The 21,652-nt window shown below is 37.8% G+C and overlaps 1 protein-coding gene across 2 annotated transcripts in view; it reads right to left on the bottom strand.

The window, feature by feature from the left end:
* Positions 1–21,652, bottom strand: part of LOC136873828 (UDP-glucose 4-epimerase) — a 73,166-nt gene that overhangs the window by 36,186 nt on the left and 15,328 nt on the right. For both annotated transcript variants that reach the window (XM_067147090.2, XM_067147089.2), the window contains exon 2: positions 4,301–4,559. In XM_067147090.2, coding sequence (XP_067003191.1) covers positions 4,301–4,559 — 259 coding nt within the window. The remainder of the gene's footprint in view (positions 1–4,300; positions 4,560–21,652) is intronic.

Raw genomic sequence — 21,652 nt, 5'->3', positions numbered from 1 at the left:
ATGGATCTTAGTATTACCTGAGGAACACAGTGAGGAGGTGCCACACATTGTTTCTCATGTAAAGTCCAGATAGGAGTTTTAATAATAATGGCAGGTTCCCTTTCCTACTGCCAGTCACAGTTAGGTTGGTGAGTTTTAATTATAACTGCAGGTCCTCTTTCCTAATGCCAGTCACAGTTAGAGAGTTTTCATTATAATGGCAGGTCTACTTGCTACTGCCAGGGACAATCAATGAGGAGTTTTCATTACAATTGCAGGCTACCTTTCCTACTTCCAGTCACTTTTGAATTGGGGAGTTTTCATTACAATGACAGGACCCCATTCTTACTTCCAATTACTGTACATTTGAATAGGGGAGTTTTCATTACAAGGACATGCCCCTGTTTCCTACCGCCAGTCACAACTGAGATGGGAAGTTTTCATTATAATGCCAGGCCATTTTCCTACTGTTGGTCACATTTGAATTAGAGAGTTTTGATCACAAGAGCAGGTGCCCTTGCCTACTATAGTTGGGAAGTTTTTATTATAATGGAAAGCCCCTGTCACATGAGTTGGGGAGTTTTCATTATAATGGCAGGCCCTTTTACCTACTGCCAGTCACAATGGACTTGGGGTGTTTTCATTATAATGGCTGGCTCCCTTTCCTACTGCCAGTCACAGTTGAGTTGGGGAGTTCTTGTTATAACAGCAGGTCCTCTTTCCTACTGACAGTCACAGTTGAGTTGGTGAGTTTTGATTATAATCGCAGGCCCCCTTGCCTACTGCCAGTCAAAGTGAGTTGGTGAGTTTTATTCCAATGGCAGGTCCCCTGTCCTAATGCAAATCACAATCAAATTGGGGTCTGTTCTTTACAATGGCAGCCCCCTTTCTTATTTATAGTCACATTCAAGTTTAGGAGTTTGCATTATAATGGCAGGACCCTTTGCCTACTGCTAATCATAATCGAGTTGGGACTTTTCATTATAATGGCAGGCCCCTTTGGCTCCTGCCAGTCACAGTTTATTTGGGGAGTTTTCATTATAATGGCAGGCCCCCATTTTCTCCGGTTAGTCACAATGGAATTGGGGAGTTTTTGTAATGTCAGGTCCCCTTGCCTACTGCCAATTACAATTCAGTTGGGAAGTTTTCATTATAATGGGAGACCCTTTTTCCTAATACCATCACAAGTGAATTGCACAGTCATTATATACTGCCCTTCAAGTTACTTTGTCTAAGGTTCTTTTTGAAGTTAGGTTGTTTTATAAAACTTCCTTGTAAACTACCTCGTTCGTTTTTCCCCTCTGGCTGCAGAATCATAAGGCTGTCACGAGAGCTTACACATGAACAAGCTATATATAACTGGCCATGGGAAAAACTATCATTCCTTAAGTCCACACTGGCAACTTTTAAAGACTGCCCTGAGCTTTGTTTATTTCCTGGGAAACTTCAGTCATTTGAATAAGAAAAGGTAGTCAGAGGGAATCAAAGGAATGTATGGAATGAAAATTGTTTCTCCCATGCCTTATCCCATGAAGATTTTTGCTATGATCATGTTACTACAGTATGTCAATACTTCCCTCACTTGCAGCCTTGTTCCATTACAAAGTTTAGGAGATATCATTTATGTAGCAGCATTACTGGTGCTTCAACTTTCCAACTGAGATTGTGAAGTGGAATACCTGGTGGATTTAAAGTGTGGAAGAACTCCACAGGGTAGTGGACCACATCCTCTATCTCCACTATGGAGTCCACAGACTTATCTCACCAACTTAGTAGGAAGTTTGTCCAATAACGAATTATATTGGATGATTGTTGTAGTCTTGTTCTTAGGCAATTCAGGTCTTTAAAGTGTGAAATGGTCAACCCAGAGTAAATTTTGTCACAAACAATTTTCAGATCTTTAACAACTTTACAGCGATTTACAGGAATGTAGAATTTGAGATCTTTAACCTTCCATTCCCAATTTCAGGAGTAAGTTGGAAAATTGCTTCTGCCTTCAAATTCCCTTTGAGATGGACCCTCATATTTATTGCCTCACGAGGATAGGAGTTGAACTTTAGGTCACAGGTAAAATGACTTGAGACAGGCTTTTATCTCATAAGCACATGTGCCTTGTGGCATGACAGGTAGTTTCTGCTAGAAGTTCCAGCTGGTAGTATACTAGTCATGTATACTACTTTGAATATCCTGGAGAGCCATTTCTCATCCCAGACTATTGACCTGTAGTCTTTAAGTACCTGAGCAGTATCACTCTGTTTTGAAATATTACACAGAGGAGTTCCGGAGAAATTCAAGTTAAAAGGCAATTTGAAAGCAGAATGTGCTGTCTTCCCATTGACCGACAAAGTCACAGCTATACCTGAAAATTACAGGCCTGTCAGTTTGACATGTGTTACATGTAAGCTTTGGGAAAGCATTATTTCTAATTATATATTAGACATGTATGCAAAATGAATAACTGGTTCGATAGAAGGCAGTTCGGGTTTAGGAAACGTTATTCCACTGAAGCTCAACTTGTAGGATTCCAGCAAGATATAGCAGATAACTTGGATTTGGGAGGTCAAATAGACTGTGTAGCAACTGACCTGTCCAATGCATTTGACAGGGTAGATCATGTGAGACTACTGGTAAAAATGAGTGCAATTGGACTAGACAAAAGAGTGACTGAATGGGTGGCTAAATTTCTATATAATAGAACTCAGAGAGTATCTGATTCTGTAACCATTAAGAGGGGAATTCTTTAAGGCAGTATTATTGGACCTTTATGTTTTCTTACTATATAAATGATAAGGGCGTTAATAGGGGGATATCCTTCAAGGTTGCAGTGGTTCACCCAGCACAGCTGTCGTGTCGACTACAGCTTTGAATTCAATGCTCTTATGGATGGTTAGACTTACTTTCATAACATCAGGATATCCTTCATTTTATTGTAACAAAAGAGGATTGTTCCTTCAGTGATAAGGCATTGACAGGCACAGCAACAATAATTAATCAAGTTTATTTTCATCAATACTGTGATATTTTCTTGTAGTGCTTATTTCACTATCATTCCATGATGGGACTACTAACAGACAATGACTTCTTACATCATGTTTTGTTCGACACAAGTGCAGTTTTGAAATCATTTTAAGTGTCATTAATATTGTAACCAACTAGTTTTTATTCAAATCCACTTGACCATTTATCAAATGTCCAATATGTGAATTTTTATGTGTATACTAGTGTATTTTATGTGTTTGTATTTGTAGCCTTAACTCAGTAGGTTCCTTCCCCCTCCCCGTCTTTCGTTTATGACGTCACTATGTCCTAATTCTAATTCTATGATTAGTAGCTGAGGATGACCGCTATGTAGGGTCAAAACAAGTACTGTTTGAGAGTAAACTGTATTGATTTAGTGGATAATAAAGTAAAGTTTTTGTAAAAAGTATGTGGTTAGCACGACGATTCCTCTTGGCCATTATTCTCAACTTTCTAGACTGGAGTCACAATCTTACCCTCAGATGACTCCTCCATTGTACTCTCTTAGGATGAGTGGACTTTGAATCAGATCTCCAATCTAGGTAAAATTCCCTGACCTGGCTGGGAATGAAACCCACGACCTCCCGGTAAGAGGCAGAGTTGCTACCCCCTAGATAGCAGACAAAACTGAATATATATGTGTGTGTGTGTGTGTGTGTGACACCCACTGCGCAGAAAGGGACCAAAAGTCAGGGGTGTAGAAGTTGCATTTCTATGTTTTGACTTCTTAACAAACTAAGTTATGCAGCAGTTCGAGTCTTCGCCACTCAATGACACAAAAACTTCGTACAACTGGTAAAAAAATTAGTGAGAGCTGTAATTACTTTTTTTTCCTCAAAATACAGTTTTCTTAATAGCCACAGTCAATAATTAATATCTTCTGAAGTATTGCATCTAGAAGCATGAACATTTTTTTAAATGCTCGGTATCTTATGCCAATTTTAGAACCACAAGAATCTCAAAAATGAAAAATCCTACTTTGGGTCCCTTTATGCATAAGAGGTCACATATATACTGTATATATAAAAAGAAATTGTTTCTGAATAATTCTGTTGTGGTGATTTGAAATATAAACTCAGTTTTCTTCAAACTTGTACAATTTGAGCAGCATGTTTGATTTTGTTGATTATTTCTTTCCACGTTTACACATGACACATAGAACTATTATCAGCATAAAAATAATATTTCATTTTGTAGACTTATGTAACTGGCAATTTTGCCAATGTTGTCATGCTTATAACAGTGTGAAACTATTTTTGATACAGGTCAGTCCCCATAAACAGCCAAAAGTAAGCCTACTTACTTTGCCAAAAATCTCTTCAAGTTTTGGTTTATCAAGCAGGTCACACTGATAGAATGTGACTGATTTCTTGGTAATTTTTTCAACTCTCTTAAGACTAGGTGCTTCTCCACGAGGATCATTGACACAGTTGGTAAAGTTATCAACTGCTATTACATCATAACCTGCTTCCAGAAGTTCTACAATGCAGTGGCTTCCAATGTATCCAGCACCTCCCGTGACAAATACGGTTTTCCAAGTTGCCATTTTGCACCCTAGATGGCTGAAATGAAAGAAAATAATTGTATTAGTTAATATTGTCCTATACTCATGATTCTAGTTCATAAAAATCAGAAGATCCTCGATTATTATAAAATCAAAATATTTGAAGACCATAGTTGAGAATTTACAGGGATAAATATATAGACAAGTCAGTACTGGAAAGGACCAAGCAAGTAACAAATCAGGCATCTACAATGCTACAATTCCCTACTACAAAGGAAAATACCGGCTGTCAGATATCTTAGGAATAGGCTCGTGGTAGAGTCTAGACAAACCAGGAACCATCACCCATCATTATGTTCAGATCTGCCAACAATAAGAGCCCATAACAACTTACGGAGCAGAAACTTGGACAACAACAAAGAAGGATGAAGGATGAAGATAAAGTTGGAATTCAAGAGGACAATACCAGAGTCGAATACAGGCAGCCGAAATGAAGTTCTTGAGGAGTATGATACAGAAGAGTGGAAGAGACAAAATAAGGAATGAGAAAATCTGGGAAGAAATTGGAATGGAAAAACTGAATGACAGAATAGAGAAGAGCTGATTAAGATGATTTGGGCACATAAAGCAAATGAGTGATGAAAGAATGCCAAAAAAAGTGATGCGATCGCAAGGAAGGAGAGGTCATGGATGACCACAACTGAGATGGAAGGACACAATCCAACGCAGTATTAGAGAAAGAAACCTGGACTGGAACAAGTGTTGGAGGAGTGGTGGAAAGATTGAAGAAAGTGGAGAGGAACCATATTTGCCCCTACCCGACTACTGCTGGATAATGGGAAATGATGATGAAGAGCCTAATAAAGGACATTACAATCACACTGGAAAGGGTTCCATAACCATGCTAAAGAACCACTTGTATAGATTAGTATAAGTGTTCATGAATAATTCAGTTATCATATAACCATTCTGATAAATATTTCAATAAGGCTGTAGGTATAATTAATTTTATAACTGTACTTTATTTTTTGTACTAGTGTTTTTAGTACTGTCCATTAGGGTAGCCTCAGTACTTGGGAATGTCTTATAAACAAACAAACAAACAAACAAACAAACAAACAAACAAACAAACAAATAAATAAATAAATAAATAAATAAATAAATAAATAAATAAATAAATAAATAAATAAATAAATAAATAGGTAGATAGATCAATAAATCGATCAATCTTCTCTCTATGTATGACTTGATATAGACAAGTCAGGGTAGGATATGGGAGCAAGAAAAAAAACCACATAATGGCAAAAATGAGAATGAATAAATACTAGTTATACATTCTTGTCAGTCTCCAACAAGCATGAATCCAGTGGGTTCCTTCTCCAAACCTTTCACCTTTCTGTCTTTTCTATATTTTCTTGCGTTTATCTGCCTCCGTTCATATCCTTTACTTTCTACATAAGACTTTACTTCTGTCAAGGACAACACCTATCATGAGGGTGGATACATGCTCTCCCTGATATAACACCCTGTGGGTGGGGGAGGTAGAATACAGTACATCCACGGTATCCCCTACCTGTTGAAAAATGTGACAATCGGTCAATCAATGATCTACATTAAGGGCAGTCGCCCAGGTGACAGATTCCATATCAATTGTTTACCTAGCCTTTTACCTTCATCCTATAAATTGTAGCTATTGTTTATATGTTATTTATGGAATTGCACAGGTACAAGTACACTTGTGGGTAATCACTAGTAATATTATTCAACCAACCAAGCAATACTAAGGCAAAGAGGAAACACAATGTTTTGATACTGTCACTGAGACCATGAGATATCGACCCCAAAGCCCTGTCAACTTAGAAGATTTATTGTGATCTAGTGAGAGAATAAAACCAAGTCAATTTTATCTTGGAAGAATAACATAAGCCTACCAGGGGTAGAAACAGTAATAGAATATGCAGGTATAAATAGGTGACTACAAATGGAATAGTTTTTTATTTGTCATATAAATGCATATTAGGGCTATTTTTGTCATAACGTCATATTTTGAGCTATTTTCGTTGAAACTTCATATTTCGTTCATATTTCAGCAGTTTTACGACAACTGTAGCTGTACAAAATCACCTTCAACATACCGAATGCAAACTAGTGTTCACAAAACAGCTTTTCGGTATCACTCCTGCAGTTAATACAAGTGGAATACCCTTTGTATAGAATAAAGGTTGTAGAAAGGAGCTTCTCTTCTTACAAGAATGTGTTAAGTGATAATCCAAAGTCTTTCGTGCCTGATGCTTTGAAGATGAATCTTGTTATACACTTCAATTCCACCCGCAGAGAAGAATGAAAAAGGTATGTGACTTTGTACTATAGGCCCTGTCGGCCTACCCTAATGTATTGAAAGACATCAGCTTAATCCGTTTCATGGTGCTCAATTTAAACTTTAACGCATTTGAATAATAATGAAATTGTCACCGGTTGGTGGGACGGAGAATTGGAACTACAGTGTGTTTAAAATTTATATTTCTAAAGTTTTTGTGTAACTGAAATATGTTTGTAAATTTTTTTAAATATGGAAACATCAAGAAACATTGAACTGTATGAACATTGCAACATGCAGAAGTGTTTTGAAGTGATTTTTTTTAAATGTAGTTTTTATGTAATCTGATGTAAAATTTGTAAGGTAATTTATTTTGGAGCATCCTGTACCTGTACCACACGTGTGGTTTCCTATGATGAAATTTTGGGTGTTGTAATCGTAATGTTCCAGAACTTGTGCAATTGCTAACGATGTTAAAATTACCATATATGGTAACGAGATTTCCTATTGGCAAAAAGGTCCAGGAATCTAGGGTAAGTTTGATCTTATTGGTTGATTGTAATCGGGCCATTTCCGGCCTTGTGGCAGGCTTCGAAAAATGATGCGTGAGCTCGGCGTCATTTTCCATCCGACCGCCCAAGCGAGCGTTCGCGCTCGAGGGCTGCTGCCCTCGGGAACTCCTGCCTTTCCGAAGTAAGTGTTATTTCAGTGTTTTTGCTATGTTATTCTCAATGTTTTCTGGTTTCGTTTCATTTAGTTTAATTCCTTTTGTGTTTCATTATTTCTTCGCTTAATGTCATTTTAAAAGTTTAATTTGATGTGTCCGAGTTTACCCTAGGTTCCAATTGCCGTACTTTCAAGTCTTTCATCCATTAAATACTTTCGCTTTAAACTATACCTTTAATGTAGCATCACCTTCTTTGTTAAATCACATTTTATGTTAAGTTACTTAAGTATGTCTTGTTTCCGTGTCGTGGAACTGTATTTTGTAAAACTTTGTCATTTCTAATATAGTTGAGCTAGAGGGTGTTTCTTATAAGTCTTTTCTCCCCCATAACGTCATACGTTCCCATGGACCTCGATAAGGGCTTCCCGCTGCTTCCACATCCTGTCTTAGTTGTCATTTTTAGGCCTGTAAGTGTTCCCTGTATTTGGTTTATATGAATTCTCCGCCACTGCGTCATATTACTATCTCATTATCATTATTATTTCTATATTATTGTTATTATTATTATGGTAACCGTAATTGTCCCGAAAGCGCGGTTACATTTGGTAGCAGAGCGTGGTTATGGAAAGGAGCGAAGGCTTACAATGATCATTCTCAGCTAACTTTTCTAAAATTAATTTTAAAATTTTTAAGTTTGAATATAGGTTGTAAGTGTTCCGTGTGTGTTCTTAATTCCCGCTTTTGTTTTCATGATTCTTGCGCGAGTTCATCTAACCACGTGTTTTCCTTCCGCGATGTGCAGTCTTGTGTTACTGTGTTTACTTGTAATTAACGGTTGGAGGAAATGGTATGTCACTATTTGTAACAAGTTTTTTGGTTTCGTTAATTTCAATAAATTTTTCTGTGTGGCAAGATTTCACTTGACCACGTGTTTTTTTAGTAAAGTGATATCTTCACATTTCGTGTGCTGTGTTCGCCTTCCGAAAGTCTTCTTTGATAAAATTTCAATATGTTTGATTATGTCTAGTTTTCTTCCATTTGTGTTCCGATTGTAACATTTGTGTAATTTCCGGTTGTTTTAAACTACGTCGTGATATCATACTAAGTATTGCCTCGATACTGTATTTGGTACTGTACTCCCATGTTTGAATTCATGTTTATCTCTTGAACAGCTGAAGTGTCTTGAAAACAGCTGAGCGTTTGATCCACTGCGAAGTGTACACACCCTACATCCTAAGTTATCGAGTGTCGCGTTCTGCTTGTTTTCCTTCTAGACCACGTAAATTGTAGTGTGAATTGTCATAGTGATCATTGTGTTCTGGTTAAATTTTAGCACGGAGTTTCCTTAGTTTTTCTGTAATTTCTGTTTTGGTAAATTTTCGGTAACAATTTTAAGGTTATGTTGTGAATTTTCGTCTACTTCTTCGACTGTTTTCCTGTTCGTAAATCTCGTGTTTCGGCAAATTATTTTCTAAATTTTGTTTCTTGTCGCCTGGTATGTTATATTTGGTACTATTCTACGTGTGTGATCTTCTAAAGTAATTTTTACGTTGTATTTTAGCTCAGTATATATTTAAATTTCCGCTCATGTGTTGTTTTTGGTCTTTTGCTGGACCTGGGTTCGCTTCCAAGTAGGTATGGGACTATTTTGGTGACTGTTTCCCAACTAGCTGCTAAATTACGAAAGTTTCCTAGTTTGTCTTGTGCTTTTCCATCGTGTAAGTGTCTGTTTCCTTGTCACGTATATTTATTTACCCGTGTATTCCTATATTTGCTAGGGAGGGTTCTATGAGGACTTGGATAGGCTCATAGGGTGACACATGTTCACCATATCTTTAGACCAGGTAATGCTGAGGCTCATTTTGGGCAAATTTGATGGGGTACGGATCTGCACTTGTGCTCGTGACATGTTGGAAATCTAGTGTATCTGGTATGAGATTCCTCGAAATCTTTTTCTTGGTATTAGGTGCCTAGATGGAAGATGATGTCCCTTGTTATTGTAGAATGATTACTAGGAAGATTTTCTGCAAATGTTCATTTTGGTGTCCTTACGCTGAACTATAAATTGGTTAATTCTTAGTAGGTCTGCAGGTTGTCAAGTTTTTACTTCTGTTATTTTAAATTTGTCACTGGTGAAATTTTGAAGGTATCGTGATTTAGCTAAGCCATTCAGTTAATGTTTCTGCTTATTTCCTTTTGTTCGATGTTATCGATATTAAAAATTTCTTGCATTACGGGTTCGTGTCTTCCAAATTTATGTACTCAATTTGTAGAAGTATGGGATTCTGTAGACTGAGTACGGTTCTAAATTTGTAGCTGTGCTGTATCTGTCCTACGATTGTTGTATATAATTGTGCCTTTGGTAGGCATATGTGTGTGTGTACTGAGACTTAGGGTTAAGGTGCTGAGAGGCCGTTCCTCTTCTAGGAGTACAAAATTGGTCCTAAGAGTCTCATTGTAGTGTGATAAGTTCAAGGGTACTTGAGGTCATGTTCTGATGTTCTGTCCTTTTATTTTGTGGGTACTTCTTGATATGTCATCGCACAGGTGTTTGTGTGTATGTATGTGTACTGTGTTCTTGTGATGTGAGGTGAACTCAGTATTGAGGTCGTCCGTGCCTTTTACCATTCGTTGGTTATGCTGATTCAGTGATCGTCGCACTTGTTTTGGTAGTTTGATGTTGTCTGTGTGTATGTCGAAGGACAGATAAGCTTGGTAGTCTTGTGTGTCGTGCGGTTACCTGGTAATCTCTGGTATGAAGGTTGTTCTTGTACCTTTTTATTTCTTATATCAGTGAGTTGGATGTCTGCATGTGCACTCTTGCATCGCTTTTGTTTTTCATTTTTGAGTTCCTGTTGATAAAGTAATATGATTTTCATTTGGTATTCCTGGCTTTATTGCGCCTTAATTTGACTGATGTGACACGTAATATGTAATGTGAGTTTATCTATGTAAAAATTTCATGAGTACATGACATGGTAAATAAATAGTGACTTACTATTCAATTCATTGAAAGTGGTTGCAAGCTAACGTAATTAATTATTTCACGGTTTTGAGTTCCCTTGTAACATTCTAAATCTTCCTTTTATTTGTTTCGTTCTGTTCCTTAATGTTGGGTGATTAAGAATGCACACGGTAACTTAATTTGGTAGTTATAAGGAATTAGTTGTAAGCAAATTTTAATTAATTGGTGCGCACTATTTTTCGGGTTTTGTAGTTAATAATATAGTTAAGTTACTTTAGTTGTAATGGGAAGGGTTATTTATAATCATATTAGATATAATGTAATGTAATGTCTGTTGGGGTAAGTTTAGAAGTTTATTGATGATTAGTTAGGGATTTTATGATGTTTTTGGCACTAGGGTAAACTCTGGCAAATTTTCTTTTAGTTTTTTAATTTTCCTAAATTTTTGAAATTCTGAAATAGCACTTGCCAGGAGGGCTGGGGTTTCCCAGAAACATGAGAGGGAATCTTCCTAAGGAGGCTTGTAATTATTAATAAAAAAACACAAAAATCCCACCCTCGAAACTCAACTGTTAGTTCTTCAATAGTTCAGGCCAGTGGCCTAAGTCCTTCAGTTCCAAATTTCTGCTGCGTATGTTTATGTTCCAGTTACTGCTATGCCACTGACATTTCGACCTGGGATATCTATTTGGAGTCTGCAACGCACCTATTGACCACTAATGTCTGATGGCAGAATGGAAAGCTGTTTAATGGTGGCAGTAGTCTGTGCTGTGCCACCTACCTTCGCCAGTTATGGACCTGTTCACTAAGTTGGGTGGGCTGTGCTGAGGCTGTAAGTGAGCAATGGTTGGACTGCAATAGGAATGGAGACGTTGGCAACGGCCGCGGTCAGCGACTTCGTTTGACAGTGATACCAACGCTCTACTGGTTTGCCTGTATGGACGTTCCTGAAGAGGACGATGATAAGAAATTGTGGTGTGGTGCAATTTGTGGCGTTGTGAAAATATTCAAATCTCCATTAAGCCTCCCATTTTAAGTTCATTTAAATTTTGTTATTTTGGGTAAATTTTTTTTGTCGAGCTGAGCTCGACTTTGGGAGGAGGAGAATGTCACCGGTTGGTGGGACGGAGAATTGGAACTACAGTGTGTTTAAAATTTATATTTCTAAAGTTTTTGTGTAACTGAAATATGTTTGTAAATTTTTTTAAAATATGGAAACATCAAGAAACATTGAACTGTATGAACATTGCAACATGCAGAAGTGTTTTGAAGTGATTTTTTTTAAATGTAGTTTTTATGTAATCTGATGTAAAATTTGTAAGGTAATTTATTTTGGAGCATCCTGTACCTGTACTGTGACCGTGAGGCCACAAATGAGTGAACAGGTGTTGGTGCGGCTTGTGTCTGCTTGTCGGCGAGATGGGGTGCGCGCGACCTTGGACAGGGGCGCGAACGAGTTTTTTTGTGCAGAGAGCGGCCGACTGGCTAACGGAATAAAAATAAAAAAATGAAGGTTGGTGACTGGAAGAAGGAGGCCAGCGCGTGTCACCCATAATTGCGAGGAATGATATGAATGAAATATTTGTAATATCTTTGGTGGCGACGTACATAATTTACGGAAGGCTCAAGGACTAAAGTAAAATAAACTGGATAAAAGAATAGCACATTTGGAGGATATAAATTAAAAACTGAAATTTTGGAATAATTTGCACGACCTTGTGGCTAAGATGGTGATGAAGTTGTAGATTCGTACAGTAGAAGAATTTAGCCCCTCAATTGACTTTACTTCCGTGTATGTGCACCAGACATGACATTTAAGTCATGTGATACGAATACTCGCTCTCACACACCCTCTGGCGTGTCTTGGACTATCACCTTCAGTCGCTCGGCGGGGAACGTCGCTTCACTCCTGTGCTCTACACGTCTGAAAATTGGATATAATTTAGAACAGTGCTGTGATCAGACGTCGAATGTGCAGACAATAATCCCTTAAAGTACGTGTCATTTTCAAAATACTGTTACGTGTGTGCTTGGAGCCTACTCTAAAACATTTTGTGTAAGTTTCAGCTTTCTTACGAGTGGACTCGGAAGACGTGGACGTGAATAAATTCCAGAAGAGGACGGAATCTCACACCATGGATTATCAGTGCTTCACCATGAGGTTCTAAACCTTTGACCATCGTTGGCGGCGCCGGGATGCAGATTCTTTCTTCCTGGCATGGCTGATTGAGAACCCAGACTTCCAGACATGAAGATTCATCTATAAGTTAAGTCGATTACGTCTCATTTATATCTGTTCTATGTAGTTTTGTTCTATTCTTACTTTTTCTTCGTAAGCTATTTTGACACTTTTTTATGGCAGTTTATTTGCTCGAATACGTCATAAAACTGACACATGTGATTATTTAATGACCATGTGGCCATGAATTTGACAGTGAAGGTTCTGATAGAGTTATCCATGTGTTATCGACACCATCTTTGCTTATTGAGTAAATTTCGTCACGAATATGAATTAGTTTATGTTTGATGGATTTAATGGTAGGATATTTCGCCCGTATTTTCTATATTTTCCTTGTATTTGAACTTCTACTTGTACCTCGTGTCTGAGACAACGTGTCATCGGGATATTGAGTCCAAATTCTATGTGCGAATTTAATGTGAACATGTGCATTGGAAGCATGTGATAATTAATTGGATGTAATTAATCATCGAGACACTTTTAAGTGGATATTATGTATTTGTAGGACGATGGTAGGTCCTGATATTTCACGGCTATATATTTGAGATTAAGATGCGACAAGTTAAAGTCGTCATTGTGGTACATTGTACGTATAGAGTGTATGGAATAATTGGCATGAATCTTCGCGATACTGAGCTTTTCACATGTTTATGGATTATTCGCGATAAATGCAGTGTAGCCAAATATTAGTGTCTTCTGATGAAGGAAATGAAAGTCCATGTTTATCGATGTACTTTTAATTCGTGGGAATATCCCAAATTTTCTCGAGTAATCCAGTAATTTCAATCTCAAGGTACAGATGAATGTTCGAGAAGGCCTTAGGTCTAAAGAACAAGTCTTCGACGAAATATCTGAATAATGTCTGATTCATGATTATACCAGCTCATTCGTTGATGTAATTTTACTCTCAGGTGATAACTCAATCTTGCTGTAACTCAATAAATTTGTTAATAGGAGAGTAAAACGGTTGATCGACACTCGTCGACATGTACATAGTGTAGATATTTTCTTCTTAGTACTCGCAGTCTTCTTACCAATTTCCGTAGTTAGCTGTAGAAGTAGTGATTTATTAGTATTTAGAGGGTTATTTTTTATGTGTTCTATTCTGAAACATGTGACACCGATATTATCGATTGATAGTGGACAGGATCTCCACATGGATGGTATTATCCCCATTTATTTACGTTTGCAAGCCCGAGAGGCGTTTTATTTAGTTTAATCATTGGTTAAATACTTAATGTTCAATACAAATTCTCACGAAAGGAGATGTGAGACGACGTGAACAGGTATATCCGACGTCTCGGATTAACTTAGAGAAAACCAAGGCAAATTCAACTTTTCATTTTATCGTTAAGATAACGACTGTAAATTTTATTATTTTGTCATAAGTGTTAACTTTTTGAATCTTGGTTATTTCTTTACTAAATTCGTTCTTACAATTACTGCATTTTTTCCAGATTATCGATGAAGGCTTGGCCCAGACCTCATTTTTCTGAATGAAAATTTTCAATTCAACTTTAAACAAATAACTTAATAACTTTGAAGACGATAAAAAAAATTTTTGCAATGTAAATACTCTGTTAGAATGTCAGGGAAACAACTGCCGTGTACCATCCCATTTGTGTGTGCCTAGGTTTGTTACATCAAGAGCCAGATAAAATTCCTTAACGTAACGATCATAATCATAATCATAGATTTCAGGATGGCCAATACTGCTTTAAATTGAATAAAAGTGTCATATTTGTTTTCCACTTTGAACGCACTCATTTGATGAACCCTATGATAATCCTGCCACATTCATCTATTTTATAAGCCTACAGCCACCGAACTGAGCACCCCTGGGGTGTCTCGTGTTCGATGACTGACTAGGACGGGCACATCTTAGTGGCTTTTCCCATCCGTGGGGCTCGAGTTGTGGCTTAAAAATGTGGCTTAATCCATCGTGGAACTTGATTAATTGCTTCTCCACGTGGCTTAAATTGACTTGCTCAAATTATTAATTATTCACGGTTCGGCAGGTTCATTTCAGATTTAATGCCATCCCAGTTAGGTAGAATTCTAACAGAGTACGCGGAATTTTCAGAGTATTTTACTTAAGATTATGTGGTTCACATGGAAAAATGAGGGTTAGGAATTTTCTTCATGAAACTTGAATTTGCCTTATCACAATCAACATGTCTGGGGGGAAAGTTTCTGCATTTCGGCGTTTGCTGACACAGGTCACTTTATGAATAATAGAATGGATCTCGAGGAGATTAGGAAGTTATTAGAGACTATGACAGTAGAGAGTAGGAGAGCACAGGAGGAGAATAAAGAGGAATTCAGAAAAATGCAGGAAGAGAGTAGGAGAGCACAGGAGGAGAATAAGGAGGAATTTAGGAAAATACAAGACGAGAATAAGGAGGAATTCAGAAAAATACAGGAAGAAAATACAGAGGAATTTAGGAAAATTCAGGAAGATAGTAATGAACGATTGAGTCAGAAAATGAACATTATGGGTGCTGCGATACAGGAAGAGGCGAAAAAGGGTCGTGACGAACTATATGCAAAACTGGAGGAAACTAGTTGTCGGATTGACAATATCGTGTTAGAGTGCAGGGAAAATCAGAAAAAAACCCTGGAACAAGTTGTTACTTTGACGAGCCAGATTAAAGAGGATAATAAGGTTATCACCGGGAAGGTCACCGCTCTTCAGAGTGACGTAGTCCTAGTCAGAAATAACATCGAATCTGTGAGGAAGGAGATAGATGTTATAAAGGTAGAGATTTCCACGGCACAAGAAGAGATGTCAGAACAAGTGAAAAATCTTAGAGGAGAGGTCGCAGAAGACTTGAAGAAAATAAAAGAGAAGGTCGACGATGATCTCCGTTCCGTAAAGGACAGTATCTCAGTCAACCAAATGGAGATACAAGATATTTCACTCCAGTTCGATGATATCAAGAGCATGATTGACAAAGACAAGTCGGAAATACTCGAACAAATTATTAATCTTGCCGGAGATGTCAAGTCCGGGAAACAGAAGATGGAGGAAAATATGGACGCCCTCCAAAAATTAGAAAAAGAAGTAGGATTTTTGAAGTTGCAGGATAGGAGCACTAGGGTCTTAGTGACATCATTAATGGACCGACAGAGTAATGTCGAAGAGGTCGTACAGGCTAAATCCACTGTAACAGAAGGAATATCGCCCATAGCTGAATCGTCTCAGAATATTACCCACATTGAACAACCTACAGTAAATCTCAGTACTACACCGGCACAAAGCGTACCTCAAATCATTAATTTTATCCGAATGAGCGAGGACAGGCCTAGAAAATTCAACAACTTAAACGGGGTCACGCCTAAAAATTTCATTAGGGACCTTGATGAATATATTCGTGAACAGAAGATCCCTACTGAAAAACATCTGCGAACAGCGGAGAAATTTTTAGAGGGAGACGTGCTCAACTGGTACCATGCTTTCCGTTATACGTTTGAAGACTATGAAAGTTTCAAGCGCTTATTCCTACAGAGATACTGGGGAGCGGATCTGCAACAAGCACTACGGTTGGATTTGTATTCACGAAAATATTCCACAGATGGGCAGACGCAGTACGCTAATTACTTCTGTAATCAAGTACGACGAATGAAAGACCTCGACACTCCACCATCTGAAAATGAGTTGGTCCAGGCGATAACAAAGCAGTTTCCTGTGGAAGTACAGCGCTTACTCATTGCTGCTAATGTTCAGACCGCCGTGCAGGCTGAGATTATTCTCAGACAGCTCGACAACACCATGAATGTCTCAACAGTACCGAAAACTCAAAGGAGCAATACTTATCAGGTCAACGTAATAGACTCTCCGAAAAACCGGAATTCGCCTCCAATGCCTGAAAACGGAAATCAGAGTGGACCTAAAGAGTACAAAAACTATCCCAGAGCGTACAATCGTCGATGGGAAGAGAGAAGAATGAGACCCAGAGAGGACAGGATGGAAGATCCGAAGAATGTCCGAAGAAGGGGAAATTACAGGACACGGGACCGACCACAGGATTGTAGACGGAATAGGCCCTATGATAGACCTAGATATTATTCAGATAGTAACTACCGGAATTTCAGAGATGAAATGGAGAACCGTCATCGAGAAAGCATGAGGTACATTGAAGAATTAAGGAAGGAAACTGAAAAAGGCTCAAAATGGAAGGACGCCATTCATAATCAAGACACCGATCCAGATGTGATGGGAGCCGAGAGCCCACAGTTCCAGCAACATCGAAATTCACCTCATGACGATAGATTAAATCCTTCGGCACCACAATATCAACCTGAAAATCAGGGCGCCAGAAGAAAGACTCCAATGTGAAGATATCAAACCATTACTCTCCTATGAACAGTTATATTCAATGCCTCGAACCTAAGACTCTACCGTAAAGCGGAAGAGTGAAGAAAGAAAAAAAAGAAAAGACCCAGGTCGGCTATCGAAGAAATACCAGTTTGTGCCGTGCAGAATGACTACCGTTCAGACAACTGACAGATGCCTGAAATTATAAATAACATGGAAAATTAAACAGTGAAGTAGACAGCATACGGACCACATTTTAAGAAATGAACACGATTGTAAAAATTTTTTAACCTTGCTTAAAAATTTTTGTCCCAGTAAGAGGTGGATGTGACCGTGAGGCCACAAATGAGTGAACAGGTGTTGGTGCGGCTTGTGTCTGCTTGTCGGCGAGATGGGGTGCGCGCGACCTTGGACAGGGGCGCGAACGAGTTTTTTTGTGCAGAGAGCGGCCGACTGGCTAACGGAATAAAAATAAAAAAATGAAGGTTGGTGACTGGAAGAAGGAGGCCAGCGCGTGTCACCCATAATTGCGAGGAATGATATGAATGAAATATTTGTAATATCTTTGGTGGCGACGTACATAATTTACGGAAGGCTCAAGGACTAAAGTAAAATAAACTGGATAAAAGAATAGCACATTTGGAGGATATAAATTAAAAACTGAAATTTTGGAATAATTTGCACGACCTTGTGGCTAAGATGGTGATGAAGTTGTAGATTCGTACAGTAGAAGAATTTAGCCCCTCAATTGACTTTACTTCCGTGTATGTGCACCAGACATGACATTTAAGTCATGTGATACGAATACTCGCTCTCACACACCCTCTGGCGTGTCTTGGACTATCACCTTCAGTCGCTCGGCGGGGAACGTCGCTTCACTCCTGTGCTCTACACGTCTGAAAATTGGATATAATTTAGAACAGTGCTGTGATCAGACGTCGAATGTGCAGACAATAATCCCTTAAAGTACGTGTCATTTTCAAAATACTGTTACGTGTGTGCTTGGAGCCTACTCTAAAACATTTTGTGTAAGTTTCAGCTTTCTTACGAGTGGACTCGGAAGACGTGGACGTGAATAAATTCCAGAAGAGGACGGAATCTCACACCATGGATTATCAGTGCTTCACCATGAGGTTCTAAACCTTTGACCATCGTTGGCGGCGCCGGGATGCAGATTCTTTCTTCCTGGCATGGCTGATTGAGAACCCAGACTTCCAGACATGAAGATTCATCTATAAGTTAAGTCGATTACGTCTCATTTATATCTGTTCTATGTAGTTTTGTTCTATTCTTACTTTTTCTTCGTAAGCTATTTTGACACTTTTTTATGGCAGTTTATTTGCTCGAATACGTCATAAAACTGACACATGTGATTATTTAATGACCATGTGGCCATGAATTTGACAGTGAAGGTTCTGATAGAGTTATCCATGTGTTATCGACACCATCTTTGCTTATTGAGTAAATTTCGTCACGAATATGAATTAGTTTATGTTTGATGGATTTAATGGTAGGATATTTCGCCCGTATTTTCTATATTTTCCTTGTATTTGAACTTCTACTTGTACCTCGTGTCTGAGACAACGTGTCATCGGGATATTGAGTCCAAATTCTATGTGCGAATTTAATGTGAACATGTGCATTGGAAGCATGTGATAATTAATTGGATGTAATTAATCATCGAGACACTTTTAAGTGGATATTATGTATTTGTAGGACGATGGTAGGTCCTGATATTTCACGGCTATATATTTGAGATTAAGATGCGACAAGTTAAAGTCGTCATTGTGGTACATTGTACGTATAGAGTGTATGGAATAATTGGCATGAATCTTCGCGATACTGAGCTTTTCACATGTTTATGGATTATTCGCGATAAATGCAGTGTAGCCAAATATTAGTGTCTTCTGATGAAGGAAATGAAAGTCCATGTTTATCGATGTACTTTTAATTCGTGGGAATATCCCAAATTTTCTCGAGTAATCCAGTAATTTCAATCTCAAGGTACAGATGAATGTTCGAGAAGGCCTTAGGTCTAAAGAACAAGTCTTCGACGAAATATCTGAATAATGTCTGATTCATGATTATACCAGCTCATTCGTTGATGTAATTTTACTCTCAGGTGATAACTCAATCTTGCTGTAACTCAATAAATTTGTTAATAGGAGAGTAAAACGGTTGATCGACACTCGTCGACATGTACATAGTGTAGATATTTTCTTCTTAGTACTCGCAGTCTTCTTACCAATTTCCGTAGTTAGCTGTAGAAGTAGTGATTTATTAGTATTTAGAGGGTTATTTTTTATGTGTTCTATTCTGAAACATGTGACACCGATATTATCGATTGATAGTGGACAGGATCTCCACATGGATGGTATTATCCCCATTTATTTACGTTTGCAAGCCCGAGAGGCGTTTTATTTAGTTTAATCATTGGTTAAATACTTAATGTTCAATACAAATTCTCACGAAAGGAGATGTGAGACGACGTGAACAGGTATATCCGACGTCTCGGATTAACTTAGAGAAAACCAAGGCAAATTCAACTTTTCATTTTATCGTTAAGATAACGACTGTAAATTTTATTATTTTGTCATAAGTGTTAACTTTTTGAATCTTGGTTATTTCTTTACTAAATTCGTTCTTACAATTACTGCATTTTTTCCAGATTATCGATGAAGGCTTGGCCCAGACCTCATTTTTCTGAATGAAAATTTTCAATTCAACTTTAAACAAATAACTTAATAACTTTGAAGACGATAAAAAAAATTTTTGCAATGTAAATACTCTGTTAGAATGTCAGGGAAACAACTGCCGTGTACCATCCCATTTGTGTGTGCCTAGGTTTGTTACATCAAGAGCCAGATAAAATTCCTTAACGTAACGATCATAATCATAATCATAGATTTCAGGATGGCCAATACTGCTTTAAATTGAATAAAAGTGTCATATTTGTTTTCCACTTTGAACGCACTCATTTGATGAACCCTATGATAATCCTGCCACATTCATCTATTTTATAAGCCTACAGCCACCGAACTGAGCACCCCTGGGGTGTCTCGTGTTCGATGACTGACTAGGACGGGCACAGTACCACACGTGTGGTTTCCTATGATGAAATTTTGGGTGTTGTAATCGTAATGTTCCAGAACTTGTGCAATTGCTAACGATGTTAAAATTACCATATATGGTAACGAGATTTCCTATTGGCAAAAAGGTCCAGGAATCTAGGGTAAGTTTGATCTTATTGGTTGATTGTAATCGGGCCATTTCCGGCCTTGTGGCCGGCTTCGAAAAATGATGCGTGAGCTCGGCGTCATTTTCCATCCGACCGCCCAAGCGAGCGTTCGCGCTCGAGGGCTGCTGCCCTCGGGAACTCCTGCCTTTCCGAAGTAAGTGTTATTTCAGTGTTTTTGCTATGTTATTCTCAATGTTTTCTGGTTTCGTTTCATTTAGTTTAATTCCTTTTGTGTTTCATTATTTCTTCGCTTAATGTCATTTTAAAAGTTTAATTTGATGTGTCCGAGTTTACCCTAGGTTCCAATTGCCGTACTTTCAAGTCTTTCATCCATTAAATACTTTCGCTTTAAACTATACCTTTAATGTAGCATCACCTTCTTTGTTAAATCACATTTTATGTTAAGTTACTTAAGTATGTCTTGTTTCCGTGTCGTGGAACTGTATTTTGTAAAACTTTGTCATTTCTAATATAGTTGAGCTAGAGGGTGTTTCTTATAAGTCTTTTCTCCCCCATAACGTCATACGTTCCCATGGACCTCGATAAGGGCTTCCCGCTGCTTCCACATCCTGTCTTAGTTGTCATTTTTAGGCCTGTAAGTGTTCCCTGTATTTGGTTTATATGAATTCTCCGCCACTGCGTCATATTACTATCTCATTATCATTATTATTTCTATATTATTGTTATTATTATTATGGTAACCGTAATTGTCCCGAAAGCGCGGTTACAGAAATCTGGGCTTAAACATTCCAAAATATTTTTAAAAAGTAGATTGATTTCTAGTTTTCTAATATTTCAAACCACCAATGCAAGGTGCACACATGTTTTGACTTTGAAGATGTGTGATCTAATAATCTTACCGAACTTAGTACTTTATAGGTATGTATTCACAAATGTTTGATGAGTTAATCGAGGAAAATAGACTGTGAATAACTGCTAAATATGTATATTCAGAAAATTAATATGAAAGTAAGAATAAAAAATTTAGCTAACAAAAATGTATCAAGGGAATTACCATTTTGATTTATAATTGATTTAAAAATGGGCATATTTAGATTAATCATTTTTGGATCATATTTTGTCATTTTTACATCATATTTCGTCGCTTTTGAGGTCATATTATATGCTTGCTTATTTGAGCTATTTTTGGGTCTTAAATATCCGAGCCCTAGTTATGATAATGTGGGAGCTGCTGAAGTATGGGTGGTGCTAAGTAATGACTAGAGCCCAGTAGTTAGGCAAAATGCCTTTTTTTTTATTTGAGTGTTTTTATCGAAGCGTCAAACAGAGACAAACATGTTTCCGTACATTAATGAACGGTAGGCCCAGTTTTTATTTTGCCTTCTTTTTGTGTGCCTATTTTAGCTTCCGTTGCCTATTTGATGTTTAATGCCCTTTTTTGTCCTC

Source organism: Anabrus simplex, chromosome 5 (genome assembly GCF_040414725.1).
Source record: "Anabrus simplex isolate iqAnaSimp1 chromosome 5, ASM4041472v1, whole genome shotgun sequence".
In the NCBI taxonomy this organism is placed as follows: Eukaryota; Metazoa; Arthropoda; class Insecta; order Orthoptera; family Tettigoniidae; genus Anabrus; species Anabrus simplex.
This window is presented reverse-complemented; position numbering and strand designations above follow the sequence as displayed.